We start from the raw sequence: 17,618 nt of genomic DNA, 5'->3' as shown, positions 1-17,618 counted from the left end.
TTGCTTCCTGTTTGAGGGGACAGGTGCTCCTTAACCTGTCTTAATGCCAGTTCCTTAACCCACTGGGTGAGGACAGGAAGCCTCCACAGTGTTCCACAGCCGGCACCTGCTGAGGGCCAGGCTTCCGGGGTCCAGACGTTAACTCCTATGCGCTCATCACATCTTTCTAATTTTCTGTGTTTCCGATGCTCTGGTGTTGGGGCCCTGACCCTGGAGGGACTGCCCCGTAGAACCCCCTTTTTTTCTTCTTCTTCTTCTTTCTAGGGCTACAACTGCAGCATAGAGAAGTTCCCAGGCTAGGGGTCGAAATGGAGCTGCCTCTGCAACCTACACCACAGCCCCAGCAATGCCAGTTCCTTAACCCAATGGGTGAGGACGGGGGTTGAATGGGTACTAGTAGAAATCTTCACCGGCTGAGCCATAATGGGGATTCCAGAACCAGGTCTTGGAGTTCCCACTGTGGCGCAGAGGGATTGACGGCAGCTCTGGAGCCCTGGGATGCAGGTTTGATCCCTGGCTCAGCACGGTGGGTTAAGAATGAGGCCGAAGCAGCTGTGTAGGTTGCAGCTGTGGCTGGGATCTGATCCCTGGCCCAGGCATTCCATATGCCAAGGGTTGGCTTAAAATTAAAAAAAAAAAAAGCCAGAAAGAAAGAAAAAAAAAAAGGACCGATTCTTAGGGATTGTGAGCCACTTGCCCGAGGGCTTAGCTGTGCCCACATCCCGCCCTCCTCCTCCGTGGGGCTCACACCGGGGCCCCTCCCCACCGCCCTCATCACCCCAGGATGGGGACTGGGGGACTGGGGGCAGCTCCCACACCCAGCCACTGAGATGATCCAAAGCAGCAAAGCCCAGGCCTGTTCATCCTGTGTCACCTGCTTCTTGCCTCGGAGAGCACAGTAAAGCCTCTGCCCACTGTCCCCTTCGGGCCCAGCCTCTTGACTGCCTTTGATGCTTCTAGTCCTGGCCCCCCACCGCATGGCCTGCCCCTCCCCTCGGGAACTGTGTGTGACAGGCCACCTTTTCAATGGCAGTCTGTCCTGATCTGATGGCCTCTTTATGCTTGAATAATAATAATAATAATAATAGTAATAATAAAACCTGCCCTTTAAAGCAGGATGCTTGAGTTCCCTTGTGGTGCAGTGGATTAAGTTTCAGGCGTTGTCACCGTTATGGCGCAGACCACATGCATCCACATGCCGGGGGCGTGGCCTAAATAAACAAACAAATAAATAAATAAAAGAGAGGGATACAGTTCCTGCAGGCCAGGAGCAGAAAGAGATGTCTGTAAGGCGATCGCCTGGCAGGTAGGTTGAGGTGACAGAGTACCGTGGAGGCCGGGGGAGGGGTCTCTGCATCCTTCTGGACACTGAGGCTAATGGCTGATGCCAAGTCCCCACCAAGCAAGGGCTGCCCTGTTCCCATTTGGCCGAGGAGCCTGCGGCTCGTAAAGATGAAATGGTTTGCCCATCGGAGCTGAGCCTCTGAGGCAGCTCGGTTGACCTGGGCAGCTGAAAGGACCCCGTGAAGAAACGCTGGGCAGCCCTGGCATGTGCGCACGGCCACTTCTCATTCGTGCCGTTCATAGGTAGCATTAAACGTGATAGTGGGGCGGGGGAGGGGCAGGAAGAACAGGTGGTTTTGTGTTGTGGAAGTTCCTAGACCAGGGATCAAACCTGAGCCATAGCAGTGGCAATGCCTTAAACTTCTGTGCCACCAGGGAGCTCCCTCTCAGTTTTCTGTTTCTTTCCTTTCTTTCTTTCCCTCTTTCTTTCTTTCTTTCCTTCTTTCTTTCTTTCTTTCTTTCCCTCTTTCTTTCTTTCTTTCCTTCTTTCTTTCTTTCCTTCCTTCCTTCCTTCCTTTTTTTCCTTTTTTTGCTTTTTAGGGCCACACCCTTGGCATATGGAGGTTCTGAGGCCAGGGGCTGAATTGGAGCTACAGCTGCCGGCCTACACCACAGCCACAGCAAAGTGGGGTCATAGCCGCATCTGCAACCTACACCACAGCTCATGGCAATGCTAGATCCTTAACCCACTGATCGAGGCCAGGGATTGAACCTGTGTCCTCATGGATTCTAGTTGGGTTCATTTCTGCTGCACCACAGCGGGAACTCCCTCCTTTTTCTCTTTACAGCTGCACCTGTGGCATACAGACATTCCGGGCTAGGGGTTGAATTGGAGCTGCAATTGCTGGCCTACACCACAGCCACGGTAACACTAGATCCAAGCTGCAGCTTGTGGTAATGCTGGACCCTTAATCTGTTAGATCTGAACTGGGGGTGGGGGGGGGCTGGGGTTTGGCAGTGGTGGTTTTTTTTTGGGGGGGTGCTATACCTGCAGCATGTGGAAGTTCCCAGGCCAGGGATCGAACCTGTACTGCAGCTGTGACCTATGCCACAGTTGTGGCAACACCAGATCCTTAACCCACTGCGCCACAGTGGAACTCCAATGATTTTAAAGGCTCCTGTGTGTGCACTGGCTTCTCTGCCTGAGCACCCCAGAAAACTGTACCTCCCAGCACCCTGTTTGCTCTAGGCTCCTTAGGGACGTCGCCCAACCCTTCCGGGTTTTCCGTGAGTGAGAAGTAAAACCTTCCTGTGTGAAGCCCCTGCAGAGAAAGGGTTTATCTGCTCTGCTTGCATTGCAGAGTCTGTCCCACGAAGATACCAGATGATTCTGAAGTGCAGCCAGCGCTGACACTTGCTATCACTCCTCTGCAGTTTCGCCTTCAGCGCCCTGAGGCCAGAGCACCAGCAAAAACATCACCGTCATCAAGGCCTGGCCTGCCGGGGCCTCCCAGGCCAGGCACATCTCTGCCCTTGGGGCTGCACCGTTCGTACCCCTTGCACGATTTCCTCTTTGGCCTGCTGGCTCCAGACAGCCCTCACACAAAGCAATTTTATTATTTTCTTTTCTTTATTTTTTTGGTCCTGCCCGCGGCATGCGGAAGTTACCATATCAGGGACCGAACCCACATCCCAGCAGTAAAAGCACCAGGTCCTTAACCACTAGGCCGCCAGGGAACTCTGTTTTATTTATTTATTTAGTGGGGGTTACTTTAAGAGTCTCATGCTCTGCAACTGAGCTAGCCTGGCGACTGGCGGGTGCGGGGGTGGGTGGGTGGGATTTTTTTTTTTTTGGTCATTTTAGGGCCGCACCTGCAGCATATGGAAGTTCCCAGGCTAGGGGTCAAATCAGAGCCACAGCCACGTGGGATCAGAGTCTCATCTTCAATGTCCAGGGATCAAACCTGAAACCTCACGGAGACTCGTCAGGTTCATTACTGCTGCGCCACCCTAGGAAGTGATCTTCGGCCCTTGAGACCATTCCAGGACAGCCAGCCCTGGACTGGGGGAGGGCGGGACCCCGTCTCGCAATTCTGTTCCGCACCCACCCCACCCGGAGTTCTGTGCTGGGGCGGGGCGGGGCAGGGAACGCTGTGTTCCTGGTCGCCGGGGAGGAAAGGAAGCAGAAAAGCAGCTGGCGTCCCGGGGGAGCTCTGGTGGCCTGGCCTCTGCGCCGCGCCCGCCTCTGCGGCGCTGCTGGCAGTGGGTGAAAGGGCACCGGGCCGCCAGGTGTGGGCTCCTATCTCCCAGGGCCTGTCCCTGCAGGTTGGCGCCCTGACTCATCGTCGGAAGTGGCCCCAGGAGTCTGAGCCCCGGGGGTGTGGCGATGCTGGGAGGAAGCCACCGCTGGGACAGCAGGAACCTGAGCAGCTCCCCCCCCCCCCCCCCCCCCCCCCCCCCCGCCGCCTCCCCACCGCAGTATGATTTACATGTTGGAGGCTTCTAGAATTCTGTAACTCTGTCTTCCTCAGGTCCCGCCTGGAGCAGGGACTCCTCTCTTCCCCACAATGCCTGCTGCCTCCAGCGGGGCCCCAGACCCCACACACAGAGGAGCCACTTCAGCCCGCCAGCGGGGCCCCGCGCCTGGTCAGCAGCATTGTGGGGCGGGGGTTCTGACACCTGCATCCCTGCCAAGGGCCAGGTGGGGTAGTGGACGCCCCGTGGACATTCGTGAATAAAGCAGATAGGTCCCCTGCCTGGAGCTGGGGGCTAGTGGGGGAGGGAGGCGGGGAGAACCCGGGGAGAGAAAGAGATGGGCTGACACCTGGAAGAAGATAGTGGCCCGGGGAGGGACCCCCTGAGACGGGACGGCCCCGCAGCCCCTTCTGAGCTAGTGACACGTCCCAGTGGCAGCCAGGTACCTGGCTAGTGATGGAGGCCACAGTCTGACCAAAGCCCTCGAGCCTGCTCCTGGGCCGTCCTGTGTCCCATCTTCCCCTCGCACTCGTGCCTTATGTGTGTCACCCCTACTCTCTCTCTGTCGGAGCTGGGACCCACTGGGAGGTTAAGGGGAACAGCAGCCTTGGGCCTCGGGCCACACCCTGAGAGGGTGAGCCCGGCGGTCCAGCAGAGCAAACTGGCTGGGTGGAGGGCAGAGCTCGGGCTGGGTGAGGCCAAGGTGGTGCCGGCAGGTGGGTGGCTGTGGTCACGGGGGGCGGGGGTGGGGGGGATGGGTGGCTGGGTTAGTGACAGAGCAAGGGTGGGGTGAGGCGAGCAGGTGCCTGGAGGCCAGGGTGAAGCCCACACCGATGGCAAAGCAGCACAGCCTTCCGGTGCAAAAGGGAACAGAGAAAGCCTGCCTGGGTGACCCCAACCGGCACTGGGCTGAGGCCGGAGCCTCCCGCCAACCCCGAGGTGGCCCGAAGTGTCCAGCCACCCGCCGAGAACAGCTGGGAGTCACCAAAGACAACCACGGGGATCCAAGCTGTGCTCACTTTTTTCCCCCAGTCAAATGATGTGACGTTAACCTGATGGTTTTTCTCACTGTTTAAAAAAAACTGCAGTAAAAATATAACATCCACTTACCAACTTGACCACTGTTAACGGACAATTCGGTGGCATTAATGACATGCATCTTGTTGTGTAACTATCACACTATGTACTTCTGACCCGTCTCTGCACGGACAAATTATTTCCGCTTTTGGCTATTTTTTTTTTTTTTGGCTGCACCTGTGGTCCGCGGAGGTTTCTAGGCCAGGGATCAAACCTGCCCCAGGGCTGCGATGTCACCTACACCACAGCTGCAACAAGGCTGGATACTTAACCCACTGCCCGCATGATCACTTCCAAATGTTTTTTTTTGTTCGTTTGTTTTTTGCTTTTTAGGGCCGCTCTCGCAGCATATGGAGGGTCCCAGGCTAGGGGTTGAATTGGAGCTGCAGCTGCCAGGCTACGCCAGCCACATCAGATCCAAGAAACCTACACCACAGCTTGCAGCAATGCCGCTGCTTGCAGCAACGCCAGATCCTTAACCCACTGAGGCCAGGGATCGAACCGGCAGCCTCATGGTTCCTAGTGAGATTCATTTCCACTGTGCCACGACGCTAAGGCCTCCTGTCTTGACCATTTTATAACCTGCATGTGGAAGGACCACAGGAGGGGGTGCTGAGTTGGCGGAGAGAACCTGGAGAGAGCCAGGCCTGCGAGGAGAGCACTCCGCTAGGGATCCCCCTCCCCAAGTCCCTGCAGCACTAACAGGCCCAATCCAGGATCACCTCATCCAGCGGGACTGCTGCCCCCTGTTGGTCACAGAGGGCACTGCAGGGTAGGGAGCGGGGCGGGGCGGGCATCCCCCAAGTGGACTGGGTACCTGAGGCGGGAGGGGGAGAGTGGGGAGGCCTTGGGGCACAAGGATGACCCCCTTCCTCTGGGGGCTCTGGAAGGACTCTTGCAGAAGAAAGTGGCAACTACGGTTTGAGAAAAGGTTTTATTGTTACTTGAAAGCAATTCTCTTGCAGGAAGCCTGGCCTCTGTGACTGACACAGAACCAGAGGCCTGGGGCCCCTGAGAGCGCCCCCCAACCCCAAGCCCGTCCATCTGCCCTCCACCCCCGCCACTGTGTCACGACCCCTCCCTTCTGACACAGGCTAGCTGCCCGCCTGATGCACCCCAAACAGATCTGGGCGGTCCCCAACCCTCTGGGACAGGCCGCCGGCTTCAAGATCAAGACTGAAACTCTCCGGTCCCTCTGCTCTGACCCTTCGCATGCAGTTCCCAGAACGTGCTGTGCTGACCACGGTCACAGCGTCGCCCACATGCGCTGCGACAAGGAGCAAAAGGACACGAGCAGGGACTCTGCGCCCAGGCCCACGATCTGAAACCCGGCTTCTTAGAAAAGCTAACGGCTAGAAGCAGGTGACTGGGTTGCCCAAGCGATGGAATTCAGGTTGTCTCTCTTGGCGTCGACGGCCCGGGTCTGCAGCCCGCGGCGCTGGGGGAGAGGGCGGCCAGTAGCAGCGGCCTCTGACACAAGCGCGGGGCTCCAGCCCTGGGAGGCCGTGCCTGTGACTCTTCCTGAATTCCTCCTGCTCCCCGAGAATAAGCTCAGTCACGGCGCCCGATCTGCAACAGTCCACGATGGGACCGAGCTTTTTACAGCAGAGTGTCTATACTGGAACACAGAAACTGGGTCGCCTGGAAAACGAGTTTATTTTCACTTCTCGTAAACATCCGCTGGACGATCAGCACAAACACGGAGCGATCTCGATGGAGTTTATCCTGAGGACGGTCTGTGGGTTCACGGTGACTGCGAGAGCACACACGGCCCGGCGTGAGCCCAGACGCTGTCGGCGAGTCACGGCGAGACCCTGTCCCCGCCCCTCTCTCCGAGAGGGCTCTGCCTCCAGCGACGTCCCGCGCCCGCCTCCCGGCCCATCCTGGTCTCACACCCTTCCTGCCACCATCTCCGCTCTTTAAGCACCTTCCATAGATGCTGTCCCCCTGGCCACCCGACCCACGGAGTGTCACAGTGAGGTGAGCTCCGAGGAGCTTCCCGAGGGAACTGGACACAGCGCCCACCATGCTTCCTCTAGAAAGGGGCCTTCACGCGGGCGTGTGTGACACGGGCGCGTGGCTTTGTAAAGCCGCCTCGCCCTCGCCTAACCTCGGGTGTGCCACTTCCCGCCTGCTGGCCCATCTGCCACTGAGAGGGGCTCTCTCCCTTTGCTCCCCGTGGACACGCGAGGTGCCTCTGGGTTTTCCGGCACGAGCTGGCCCTGAGGTCCCGGAGGGGTTCAGAGTGACCCTTCCCCGCCCTCCCCAGGCTCACTGGTCGGCCCTGGTCCCGCCTGGGCCAGCGCAGGACTCGGACAACACCCAGAGCAGCTGGGAGGGCGGCCAGTGGCGCTTTTTCCAACTTACTTCTTTTCCTTTGGTAGTTTTTCCTTTTCTGAAATTTCATATTGATTTTTGGCCAGGATTCTGTCTTTTCAATGACTGTGGCTTCTACTCGAACCAGATCCTTTCTAGAAGGGAGGAAAATGCAGCGACGTGACTGTTTTTTAATTTTACTAATGCGTGGCATTCAAAATCAAGTGTAACTTTCTTTTTCCGAGGGTTACCCCGCAGCACGCCCTCCCTGCAGACACTGTGGAAACTACAGAGAAGCGCGATACAGAGCAACGGATTCGCACGGCAGATCTTAAGAGAATGAATGAGCCACAAAGCAACGATGCGGCTGGCCGCTGCCCACGTGGGACCCCGACGTCCTCTAGAGCCAGTGGAAGCGGGTGGGGTTTGGTGGGCAGGAGCCCCCGCCCAGCCCCCCGGCTGGCCTCCAAGAGCGACTTACCCGAGGAGCGGCTTGCCCAGGAGCGTGAAGTCGTCGGCCCCGACCAGCAGGACCTGGAATCAAACAGGTGCGTTACCAACGAGCAAACACAAAGTCCTGGACAGGCGGTGAGTCCTTGAGCCCACCCAAGACGAGGAAGGTGCCGGCGACCCGGACCCGGGCCCCAGGACCAGGGCCTGCTCTGCTGTTTCACTCACGGCCCTCTTAACCCGGGCAGAGGGGACCTCGGCTGGTGACCAAGTGGCGTGTGCAGGGGCGCCAGGCTGCCCGTGGAGATGCCCACGCTGTTGGACCAGGACACGTGAAACCTGGTCATGCATCCAGACAGCCTCCAAAAAGCCTCCTATGCAAACAGGGGCTTTTTTTTTTTGTCTTTTGTCTTTTCAGGGCCACGCCCATGGCACATGGAGGTTCCCAGGCTAGGGGTCCAATGGGAGCTACAGGTCCCGGCCGACACCACAGCCACAGCCACGCCAGATCTGAGCCACGTCTGCAACCTACACCACAGCTCACGGCAACGCTGGATCCCTAACCCAGTGAGTGAGGCCAGGGACTGAACCTATGTCCTCACAGATCCTAGTTGGATTCATTAACTGCTGAGCCATGACAGGAATTCCAAAAAAACTTTGTTATTGAAGTATAATACATGCAGGGAAAAAAAATGCACAAACCAGACCTGTTGGTGCCTTGAAGTAATTCACAATCCTGCTGATACTGCAAAGATTTAGAAGATTTTAGTTCAAGTGTATTTTTTTTTGGGGGGGGGGGCTGTGCCCACAGTATGCCAGTTCTCAGGCCAGGGCTCAAACCTGAGCCATGGCAGGGACAACACTGGGTCCTTAACCACTAGGCCACCAGGAAACTCCTTCAACTGTATTCTTCTATTCTTTTATTTTTTGGCTGCTCCTGGGGCACATGGACGTTCCTCAGCCAGGGATCAGATCGGTGCCACAGCCGTGACCAGAGCTGCTGCAGTGACAACGCCAGATTCTATCCCATTGTGCCACAAGGGGCTCCCAAGCATGTTCTTTTAATGGCTGCAAAACCCCATGCGGCCAAGCAGCCACTTTCGCTGGATGGAAACGTGACGCCAGGCGTGGCGTCTGATGAAGGTGGCTCAGTGGTCCAAGTGCAATGGGGTTCTTATTAGATGTTCAGAGACTGAAATTTTACTGATGCGAAGAAAAAAAATCGAACGTGCTAAACTTAAGTGTCCGGAGTTCCTGTTGTGGCTCAGCAGGTTAAGAACCTGACTGGTATCCATGAAGACAGGGATTCGATCCGTGGCCCCGCTCAGTGGATTAAGGATCCAGCGTTGCCCTGAGCTGTGGTGTCGGCCGGCAGGTGCAGCTCCGATTTGACCTCTAGCCTGGGAACTTCCCTATGCTGCAGATGTGGTTCTAAAAAGAAAAAAACAGACAAAAACTTAAATGTGTAAAGACAAAGCCTATTTCACGGTGGCACTGACGGACGATCCATGTCAGGTAACACAGCGCTGTCTCAGTCACTCTCAGCCTCATGTGTCCTCTGCTGCCCGGCGTCCCGTGTTATGAAAATGGACCTCGGGCTTCCTGTTTCTGTTAACGTGAAATGCTTCAAAACAACGTCTTCTGAGAAGCCCGCACGGACACACTCCTGAAGCCTCCTATTTATCTTAGACGGAAAAGCAAACGCGCTCTTGTCCGTGACGGAGCCACCGGGGTGGCCGGGGGCGGGTCCGCGCTGGCTGCTGGTGTCCACGCTGCCCCCTGGGGTCGTGCTCAGATTGCGGGCTGGGACGGGAGCTGAACGCTCCCCTGGGTGTAAACAGGCGAAGCCCCCACACTCGCAAAGGAAGGAGGAATTTTACACTGTAGAGAAAACCGCGTGTCACACTGCATCGTGGCAACAGTTGGGCGCGTCCCAGGAGAGCGATCGTGCGGCGCTTCCGAGGGTCCCAGCTGGCACGGGATGCGTGCTTCGCACAACTGGGGCCTGAGGCCGCTGCATCCCGACCCGGATGCTCACCGTGACGTGACCAGACGCCGTCCTGGAAGGACACTCCGAGGAGGCGGGGGACAAGCCCAGAGACACACGCGTCCCCTCAGAGAGACGCGCGGGCCTGGTGAGGAGTGACCCTGTGCAGCCGAGTCCCGCGGAACGGCGGCCCCTCTGTCCGCTCCACCCCGGGCCTGCCAGCACCCGCCTTCGCCTGGGCCTTGAGGAGCCACCCAGAGAGGACCCCGGGGAGCGGGGCGGAGGGCTGAACGCGGAGGACGCCCGGTCTCACCTTTTCCAGCCGGATCCTCTCTCCGCAAGCGACATCCAGCTCATTTTCAATTAAAATCAGGTCCTCAGCGGTCACCTTCCACTGGTGGCCGGCAAAGTGCACCACAGCGAAGAGCCTGCCGTAGCGGCCGGCGGCGATCAGCTCGTTCACCTGCCCCACCACCTCTGCGGGGAGACCGGCATCAGGGGCGCCCCTGGAAAGGCCCGGCTGGGTCCCTAGTCCCCGCCTGGTGCCCTCTGCCCCTGCAGCCACGTGACCCCCAGCGAGCATCTGTGGAGTGGGCCCGGGCGGGCAGGTGGGCGGTTTGGCCTCCTCCCTCTGCCCTCGGCAGGGCAGAAGCACAGCACGGACGAGCCCTGCCCCTGGGCATGCGGGGCTGTTTCTCAGACTCCGGGGTGGAGAGACCCTCCCCTGGCTTGATTCCCAGTCATTAGTAACGCAGAGCCCGAGGCCTGGCAAAGTGCGAGGAGAGGCCTTTTTGCAAACAAGGGCGCTGGCTTCCAGCTGCTCACCTCCCTCCAGGCCCACAGCAGACTGGCGCCCAGGTACCACCTGGCCTCAGGCCCAGGCCTTCCCTCCGCCTGCGCCTGGGCCTGGGGCATGGACACTGCAGGCCAGGGTTGCGGGCCTGGGAGGAGGGCGGAGCCCGGCCTGTAGCTTTATTTATTGGGTGCAGCAGTATTTAGAAACTGGGAGATTCCCCGACTAGGCATTTCCAGCTTTCGGAAGCCCAGGATCCCACACTCCACCCCCGCTGGCTGTGGCGGCCACCCCGCCCCCCTCCTGCTGACACCCTGGCCCTGACAGTCGGATGCTCTTCTCCTTCCCTGAACCCACGTTTCTCCCGACAGCAGGGGGACAAGCTGGGCCCCAGGGCTCCCGGACCCTCATCACCTGCCTGCAACACGGCTGGTGCTCTAGAGGATTTGTTAGATGAACAAGGGCTTAATTTTTTTGCATTTGTCTCTTCTAGGGCTGCACTCGTGGTATACGGAGGTTCCCAGGCTAGGGGTCCAATTGGAGCTGTGGCCGCCAGCCTACGCCACAGCCGCAGGCACATGGGATCCGAGCCGCATCTGCAACCTACACCACAGCTCACGGCAACGCTGGATCCCTAACCCACTGAGCAAGGCCAGGGATCAAATCTACAACCTCATGGTTCCCAGTCGGATTCGTTTCTGCTGCACCACGACATGGGCATTCCGAGGGCTTCAATTTTGGTGTCACATGCTAACTAGGGTGCTCAGAAATGTGACGTCTTTGCTCCCCCGGCCTGGTGGCCCCACTGTGGTGGCAGGGGAGGCAGGTTTCAGCCTCTTACCTGCATGGTGTCTTGTCTCCTCAACCGGGTCTGGCAGGACAACGTCTGGCCAAGGCGGTGACCCCAGTGATGTTTTAGGAACACACCTGTAAAAAGGTTTCACACACGCAGGTCACACCTGTGAAGAGGCAGCTCAAAACCTACGAGAAAGGGCTGCGCTCAGATCACCGGGAAGGACAAGGACCTTGCATGTCTTGGACGCTCGTGGCGCCGGCGGGGCAGCTGCCCTTGCAGCTGTAGGGGAGCAAACCTGCATCTCCAAACGCCTCCCAGGCACGCAGATCACCTGGATGGAAGCTCTGACCTCCCCCTCACTGCATCAAAGAATTTAGACGGAGGAGGGGTCCTGCAGCAGAGCCATGCCCAGGGACGGCTGAGAACAGGGGTCTGGGGGGGTCAGAGGCCGCTGTGTCCCACCGCCCCTGCCTGGCCCAGGAGACATCATGCACCAAACTCGTGCTCTTCCAGCTCCAGGGGGACTGCCTCCCTCCCCCCGAGGTCCCAAACCTCTGCCCAGCGTCCTCTCCTGCCTGTAGCTGCAGAGACCATTTGAGGGGAGGATCTCGGCAGTTCCCGTCGTGGCGCAGTGGAAACGAATCCGACTAGGAACCATGAGGTCGGGGGTTCGATCCCTGGCCTCGCTCAGTGGGTTGAAGGATCCGGCATTGCCGTGAGCTGTGGTGGAGGCCAGCAGCTGTAGCTCTGATGAGACCCCTAGCCTGGGAACGTCCATGTGCCATGAGCACAGCCCTAAAAAGGGGTGGGGTTGGGAAGGGAGGGTCTCACCAAGTGGCAGTCGCTTCTCCCCCGGGCCCTGTGTACACAGCTTTGGCTTGACTCTGGTGTTAACCCTCTCAGTTAATTTAACCCTCAGAGCAGCCAGAAGACCCTGGTGGGCAGAGGAAAGCCCCTCCTGGACGTATGAGCTGTGTTCTCACAGGCACAGGCGCCTGGATGCTGGGGAGACAGGCGAGGGGCCCGTGACTCACTGGCACAGACCCCACTGCCAGGTGTAACCCTGAGGACAGGCTCCCACACACCCAAGAGAGGGGCCACGTGTTCTGTGGACAGTGGCTGGTCGCTCAGTATCAGCACTGGGGCTCTAAGCCTTCTGCTCCCGCTGGGTGACTCTGGGTCCTGGGCAGTGGCCAGGCCAGTGTCCTGAGGGCACACCTCCTCACAGAGGGAGGGGCCATGGCCCCGGGCCCTCCCCTCTTTCCCGCCGCGCCCACACAAGGCAAGTGGCTCCCCTGCTCCCCGTGTACCCACAGGCCTGCAGCAGGGGCCCTGTATCCCCCAGCTGGATGGCAGGGGCCACTTCCCCTGCTCTTCCCCACCCTGTCCGCACCCCAGCTCTGCTGTGGGTGGGCCCTGTGACCTTGGAAAGGATTTAACTTCTCACATTGCGGATTCTTTTTTTTTTTTCCTTTTTAGGGCTGTACCCATGGTATATGGAAGTTCCTGGGCCAGGGACTGAATCCAAGTCGGAGCTGCGACTTACGCCACTTTAACCCACTCGGCGGGCCAAGATCAAACCCGCATCTCTGCAGCAGCCCAGGCTGCTAAAGCAGATTCTGAACCCAGTGTGCCACAGTGGGAACTCCTTTTCTAAGCTCTCTAAATGTAGAAATTTACTGACTCGGGGGAATCCATCAAGATAGAGAATGAAGCTCAGAGTTGCTGACCCTGCTCAGGGATCTGGGCTGCGACCCTGGATGTTCCTCCCAGAGCGTGATTTTGTCAATTTTACCTTCTGTGGTTTATGTTGATTTTTTTAGGTCTACGTATAAAATTTTTAGCACTGAACGTGCTCTTTCAAATGACACAAATCCCTCCTGAGACCCAGCCCTCCTGTGACTCACCCTTCCCAGAGAGAAGTCTGCAATTTCTTTTTTTTCTTTTTGGTTATAGTAATGCTTTTTAATTTTTTAAATTATTTTTTTATACATATAATGATTTTTATTTTTTTCCATCATAGCTGGTTTACACTGTTCTGTCAATTTTCTACTGTCCAGCACGGTGACCCAGTCACACATACATGTATACATTCTTTTTCCTCACATTATCATGCAGAAATCTTCGATTTCATAATCACCCAAAGTTCACGGTTTACCTTCTAATTCACTCTTAGTGTTGTACATTCTGTGGATTTGAGCACTTGTATGACGGTACGCAGCCATCAGAGCAGTTTCAGCTCTAAAAATCCTCTGTGCTCTGCCATTCATCCATTCTCCCTCCACCCCCATCTGGGAGTTAAAAGCTTTTCCTTAAAACACGTAGCTATGCAAGGTCCAGAACGATTCTGTCTTTGGACGCTTGAGGTTCTGTCTGTATTTCTGTAGGTCAAGAGTCTAAGAAAAATGCTGTCAAAAAGTTAAAAGAGGAGTTCCCATCGTGGCTCTGCAGAAACAAATCTGACTAGTATCCATGAAGACGTGGGTTCGATCCCTGGCCTTGCTCAGTGGGTTAAGGATCTGGTGGTGCCATGAGCTGTGGTGTAGGTCACAGACACGGCTCAGATCTGGTGTGGCTGTGGCTGTGGTGTCGGCCGGCAGCTGCAGCTCCAATGCGACCCCCAGCCTGGGAACCTCCACATGCTGCAGGTGCGGCATTAAACAAACAGACAAACAAAAAGCTGTAAATACTCTTGAAAATTCAAAAGTTAAAGTTCTGGCATAAAGAAGAGAGGCAGGAAGAGCCCGCGAAGGCCACATCTGAACATTACCCGCGAAGAGACGACGTGCGCTGCGAACTGAGCCTCCGAGGAGCAGACCACGGGGGAGCTGAGGGAACAAGAGAAACACGCGTGGTCACCAACACGAAGCGCGGCAGGCCCTTCACCACGCGGCTGCCCGGCGCCGCCGGGACCGGCTCCTGATGTAAACCCCACCTCGACACGTGTCCACAGAAGCCTCTAGGCCGACACAGCTGAGAGCATCACTTCCAGGGACTGGTTATCACTGGGAGCGTCAGGATGCGGTCACCACAGCACCTGAAGGGGCCCAGGGATGGAGTTCCCGTCGTGGCGCAGCGGAAGTGAATCTGACTAGCATCCGAGAGGACACAGGTTCGATCCCTGGCCTCACTCAGTGGGTTAAGGAAGGATCCGGCATTGCCATGAGCTGTGTGTAGGCCGCAGATGTGGCTCAGATCCTGTGTGGCTGTGGTGCAGGCCAGCGGCTACAGCTCCGATTCGACCCCTAGCCTGGGAACCTCCATGTGCCACAGGTGCGGCCCTGAAAAGGCAAAATAAATAAATAAATAGGCCTAAAATGGAACCACCTACCCGCTAACGCATTCCGTGACCAGGTGCCCACTAAGCTCAGACCCTGTTTGGTGCCTCTGGGGTGGCCCTGATGAGCCCACCTCCTGGTAGCCTCACCCCCGTGTCGTCCCCCCCGCCCCCATGGAGCTGGTTTCTGTGACCAAGAGCATGCGGCAGAAGTGACGGCTGGCTCTTCAAGGAGAGTTTTAGAAGAGTGCCCCTGCGTCCTGGGCGCCCTCTCTTCTCTGCTGCAGGGCCGCCAGGCTGTGAGGAGCCCTTGGAGAGGCCTACCGGGCGGGGAAGGGAGGCCTCCTGCCAAAATCCCAGGGAGGGAACTTGGACGCCGATTCTGCAGCCCCTGCTGACAGCCCGGCTTGGATCTAATGAGAGATCTGCAGCCAGAACCACCCGGCTGAGTGCCCCCTGCACCCTGACCGGAAGAGAAGGTGTGATGCGGTACACGGTAGTTATCTTAAGCCGCCAGGTTTTGGGATAATTTGATGCACAGCAGTAGATAACTAACACCCCAAGGGACAAAGGCACCCACAGTACACTGAGAAAGGCTCAGAAATAAAACACAGGGTACTTAGGGGCAAAAAGTAGAGGCCAGATTTCTTAGTGACTATTGTTGCTGTTTTTGGGGTTTTTTTTGTCTTTTTGCCTTTTCTAGGGCTGCTCCCGCGGCATATGGAGGTTCCCAGGCTAGGGGTCGAATCGGAGCTGTGGCCACCGGCCCACGCCAGAGCCACAGCAACGTGGGATCCGAGCCGCGTCTGCGACCTACACCACAGCTCATGGCAACGCCAGATCCTTAACCCACTGAGCAAGGCCAGGGATCGAACCCGCAACCTCATGGTTCCTAGTCGGATTCGTTAACCACTGCGCCACGACGGGAACTCCTGTTGTTGTTTTTTCAATTGAGCTATAATTTAGATACCACAAGAGTTATTATTATTATTATTATTTTTTTTTGGCTTTTTAGGGCCACACCCGAGGCATATGGAAGTTCCCAGGCCAGGGGTCCAAGAGGAGCTGCAACCACTGGCCTACAACATGGCCACAGCAACGCCAGATCTGAGCTGCATCTGTGACCTACACCAAAGCTCAAGGCGGGATTCCTAACCCACTGAACGAGGCCAGGGATCGAACCTGCCTCCTCATGGATACTAGTTGGGTTCGTCACCACTGAGCCAGAATCCAACATTCACCTTTCAAAGCTGGCTCATCAGCAGCTGTTCCCAACTCCTGGCCCCTGGGGCTGCCTTCTCCTCCCGCCCCAACCTGGCGTGTGTGCCTGCGGTTTAGGCCTCGGACCTCACCTCTTCTCATGGCCATTCCTCTGGTGACTGCATCTAGTCAACTACCGCAGATATGCTGGTGACTCCCAAGTCACACCTGCTGCCCGGACTTGGAGGGACAAGTGCCACGTCCAGTTGGCGCCGCAAAACCTAACAAAGGCTCCTGATCCCACACCCATGCCCACACGCCTCCCCACCTCACGTAATGGCCACGCATCCTTCTGGTTGCTCAGGCCCCAAATCTCAGGCGCTTCTGGCCCTTCTCGCTCACACCCTTCGGCCAACCCATCAGCAAATGCTCGCCTCTCTCCTCAACAGATCCAAGCCACCACCGCCTCTCACCGGGACCACGACCAACACCCTTCTCCGCACGGGAGCTAGAGTATTCCTGTCACGGCTGAGGCCACATCGCGCCACTATTCAGCGAAACTCTCCAAGAGCGTCCTGTTTCATTCAGAGAAAAAGCCAAAGTCCTTGCGGTGACCGTGGGGCGGGGGCAGTGCGAACCCCTCTGTCTCTCTCAGCCCCTCTCTCCTGAGTTTCCTCTCGTTCACACCACACCTGCCACTCTGGCTCCTCCCGGAACATGCTAGGCACAAGGGGCTCTGCCTTGACTGCTCTTCCCCCGGACGCCCCCACCCTGGGTATCCCCCAGACTAATTCCCTATTTCTTTTGGGTTTCCACTCAAACACCAACTCAGTAGAGAGGAGTTCCCCAATCATCCTATTTAAAATTGAATTCTTGGAGTTCCCATCATGGCTCAGTGGAAACGAATCCGACTAGGAACCATGAGGTTGCGGGTTCCACCCCTGGCCTCACTCCGAGGGTTAAGGATCCGGTGTTGCCATGAGCTGTGGTGTAGGTCGCAGATGCTGTTTGGATCAGAGGTTGCTGTGGCTGTGGTGCAGGCCGGCAGCTGTAGCTCGGATTCAACCCCTAGCCTAGGAACCTCCATGTGCCACAGGTATGGCCCTAAAAAGAACAAAATAAAACAAGACAAAGACATAACAACAACATCCTTATCACATCTAAAAATGGGAACAATTATTTATTATCAAATAGACGCACAGACCCGATAAAAAAATATACCTAATCACTCCCTTACATAAATAGACACTCCAACCATTTCTGGCAGCGGCTGCGGCAGAGGTCTTTGGCGTTTCTCATGAACATTATCTTTTTGAGCTTCATGACAACCCACCGCCTAAAACTCAGCTGTTGCTTGTGCTGAATTGGTTACCATTAGGCAAGAGCTTGTATCGCCATTTTCCAGATGAGGACAGAGGTTCACAGAGTGGTTCACAGCCTGGGGGTAATGGTTACAGCACAGGCTTCGGACCCGGACCGAGCTTTCTGGTTCCGGCCTCGCCACCCCCTTGCTGTGTGACCCTGGGTAAGTTACCTGACCACTCTGAGACTCAATTTGCTCCCCTCAACAAAACAGAGCCTGTATGGAAGTGGGACAGTTATCGTCAGTATTTAAGCTACTAACTAAAGGACCCAGGATCTGAACCCAGGTGTCCCCGACTCCAAAGCCCGCTCTATGGTCACTACATCAAAAAAAGCAATCAACACCGAAGCATCGGGTCGGACACAGACACACGTGAGGAGGGACGGCGGGGCGCCGGGCTCGTCCCGCCTCCTCCCGCCACCTCCCGCCACCCTGTGACCCTAGTCTCACCTGTTCCGGGCCTGGATGCCCTCAGGACGCTGCGGCCGCAAGCAGACACCAGCCGCCCCAAGGTGCCCGGCAGGACGGAGGCCACCACGGCTGCCGCCATCTTTCTGCAGCCTCGGCCGAGAGCGGAAGCGGAAGCGGCTCGAACCTGGT

At 57.0% G+C, this 17,618-nt stretch overlaps 1 protein-coding gene across 1 annotated transcript; it reads right to left on the bottom strand.

Moving 5' to 3' along the window:
- Positions 1 to 6,473: 6,473 nt before the first annotated feature.
- Positions 6,474 to 17,606, bottom strand: MRPL21 (mitochondrial ribosomal protein L21). The gene is made up of 7 exons (XM_047775055.1): positions 17,469 to 17,606; positions 13,949 to 14,006; positions 11,224 to 11,309; positions 9,903 to 10,066; positions 7,634 to 7,686; positions 7,204 to 7,307; positions 6,474 to 6,589 (listed from the first exon to the last, which is right to left on the bottom strand). Exons 1-7 carry the CDS (start codon positions 17,566 to 17,568, stop codon positions 6,525 to 6,527), a joined length of 630 nt encoding a protein of 209 aa, XP_047631011.1. The 5' UTR covers positions 17,569 to 17,606; the 3' UTR covers positions 6,474 to 6,524.
- Between the last annotated feature and the right edge of the window lie 12 nt (positions 17,607 to 17,618).

Source organism: Phacochoerus africanus, chromosome 4 (genome assembly GCF_016906955.1).
Source record: "Phacochoerus africanus isolate WHEZ1 chromosome 4, ROS_Pafr_v1, whole genome shotgun sequence".
NCBI lineage: Eukaryota > Metazoa > Chordata > Mammalia > Artiodactyla > Suidae > Phacochoerus > Phacochoerus africanus.
Note: the sequence above shows the minus strand (reverse complement) of the source record. Positions and strands in the feature narration are given on the sequence as shown.

Excerpts from the sequence above, each read along its gene's own strand:
- MRPL21 (XM_047775055.1), bottom strand. The coding sequence starts at position 17,568 with ATGGCGGCAGCCGTGGTGGCCTCCGTCCTGCCGGGCACCTTGGGGCGG. Across the intron at positions 10,067-11,223 it reads GGAGACAAGACACCATGCAG|AGGTGGTGGGGCAGGTGAAC; the intron begins GTAAGAGGCTGA and ends GTCTCCCCGCAG. Across the intron at positions 7,308-7,633 it reads CTGGGCAAGCCGCTCCTCGG|AAAGGATCTGGTTCGAGTAG; the intron begins GTAAGTCGCTCT and ends CCTCCCTTCTAG.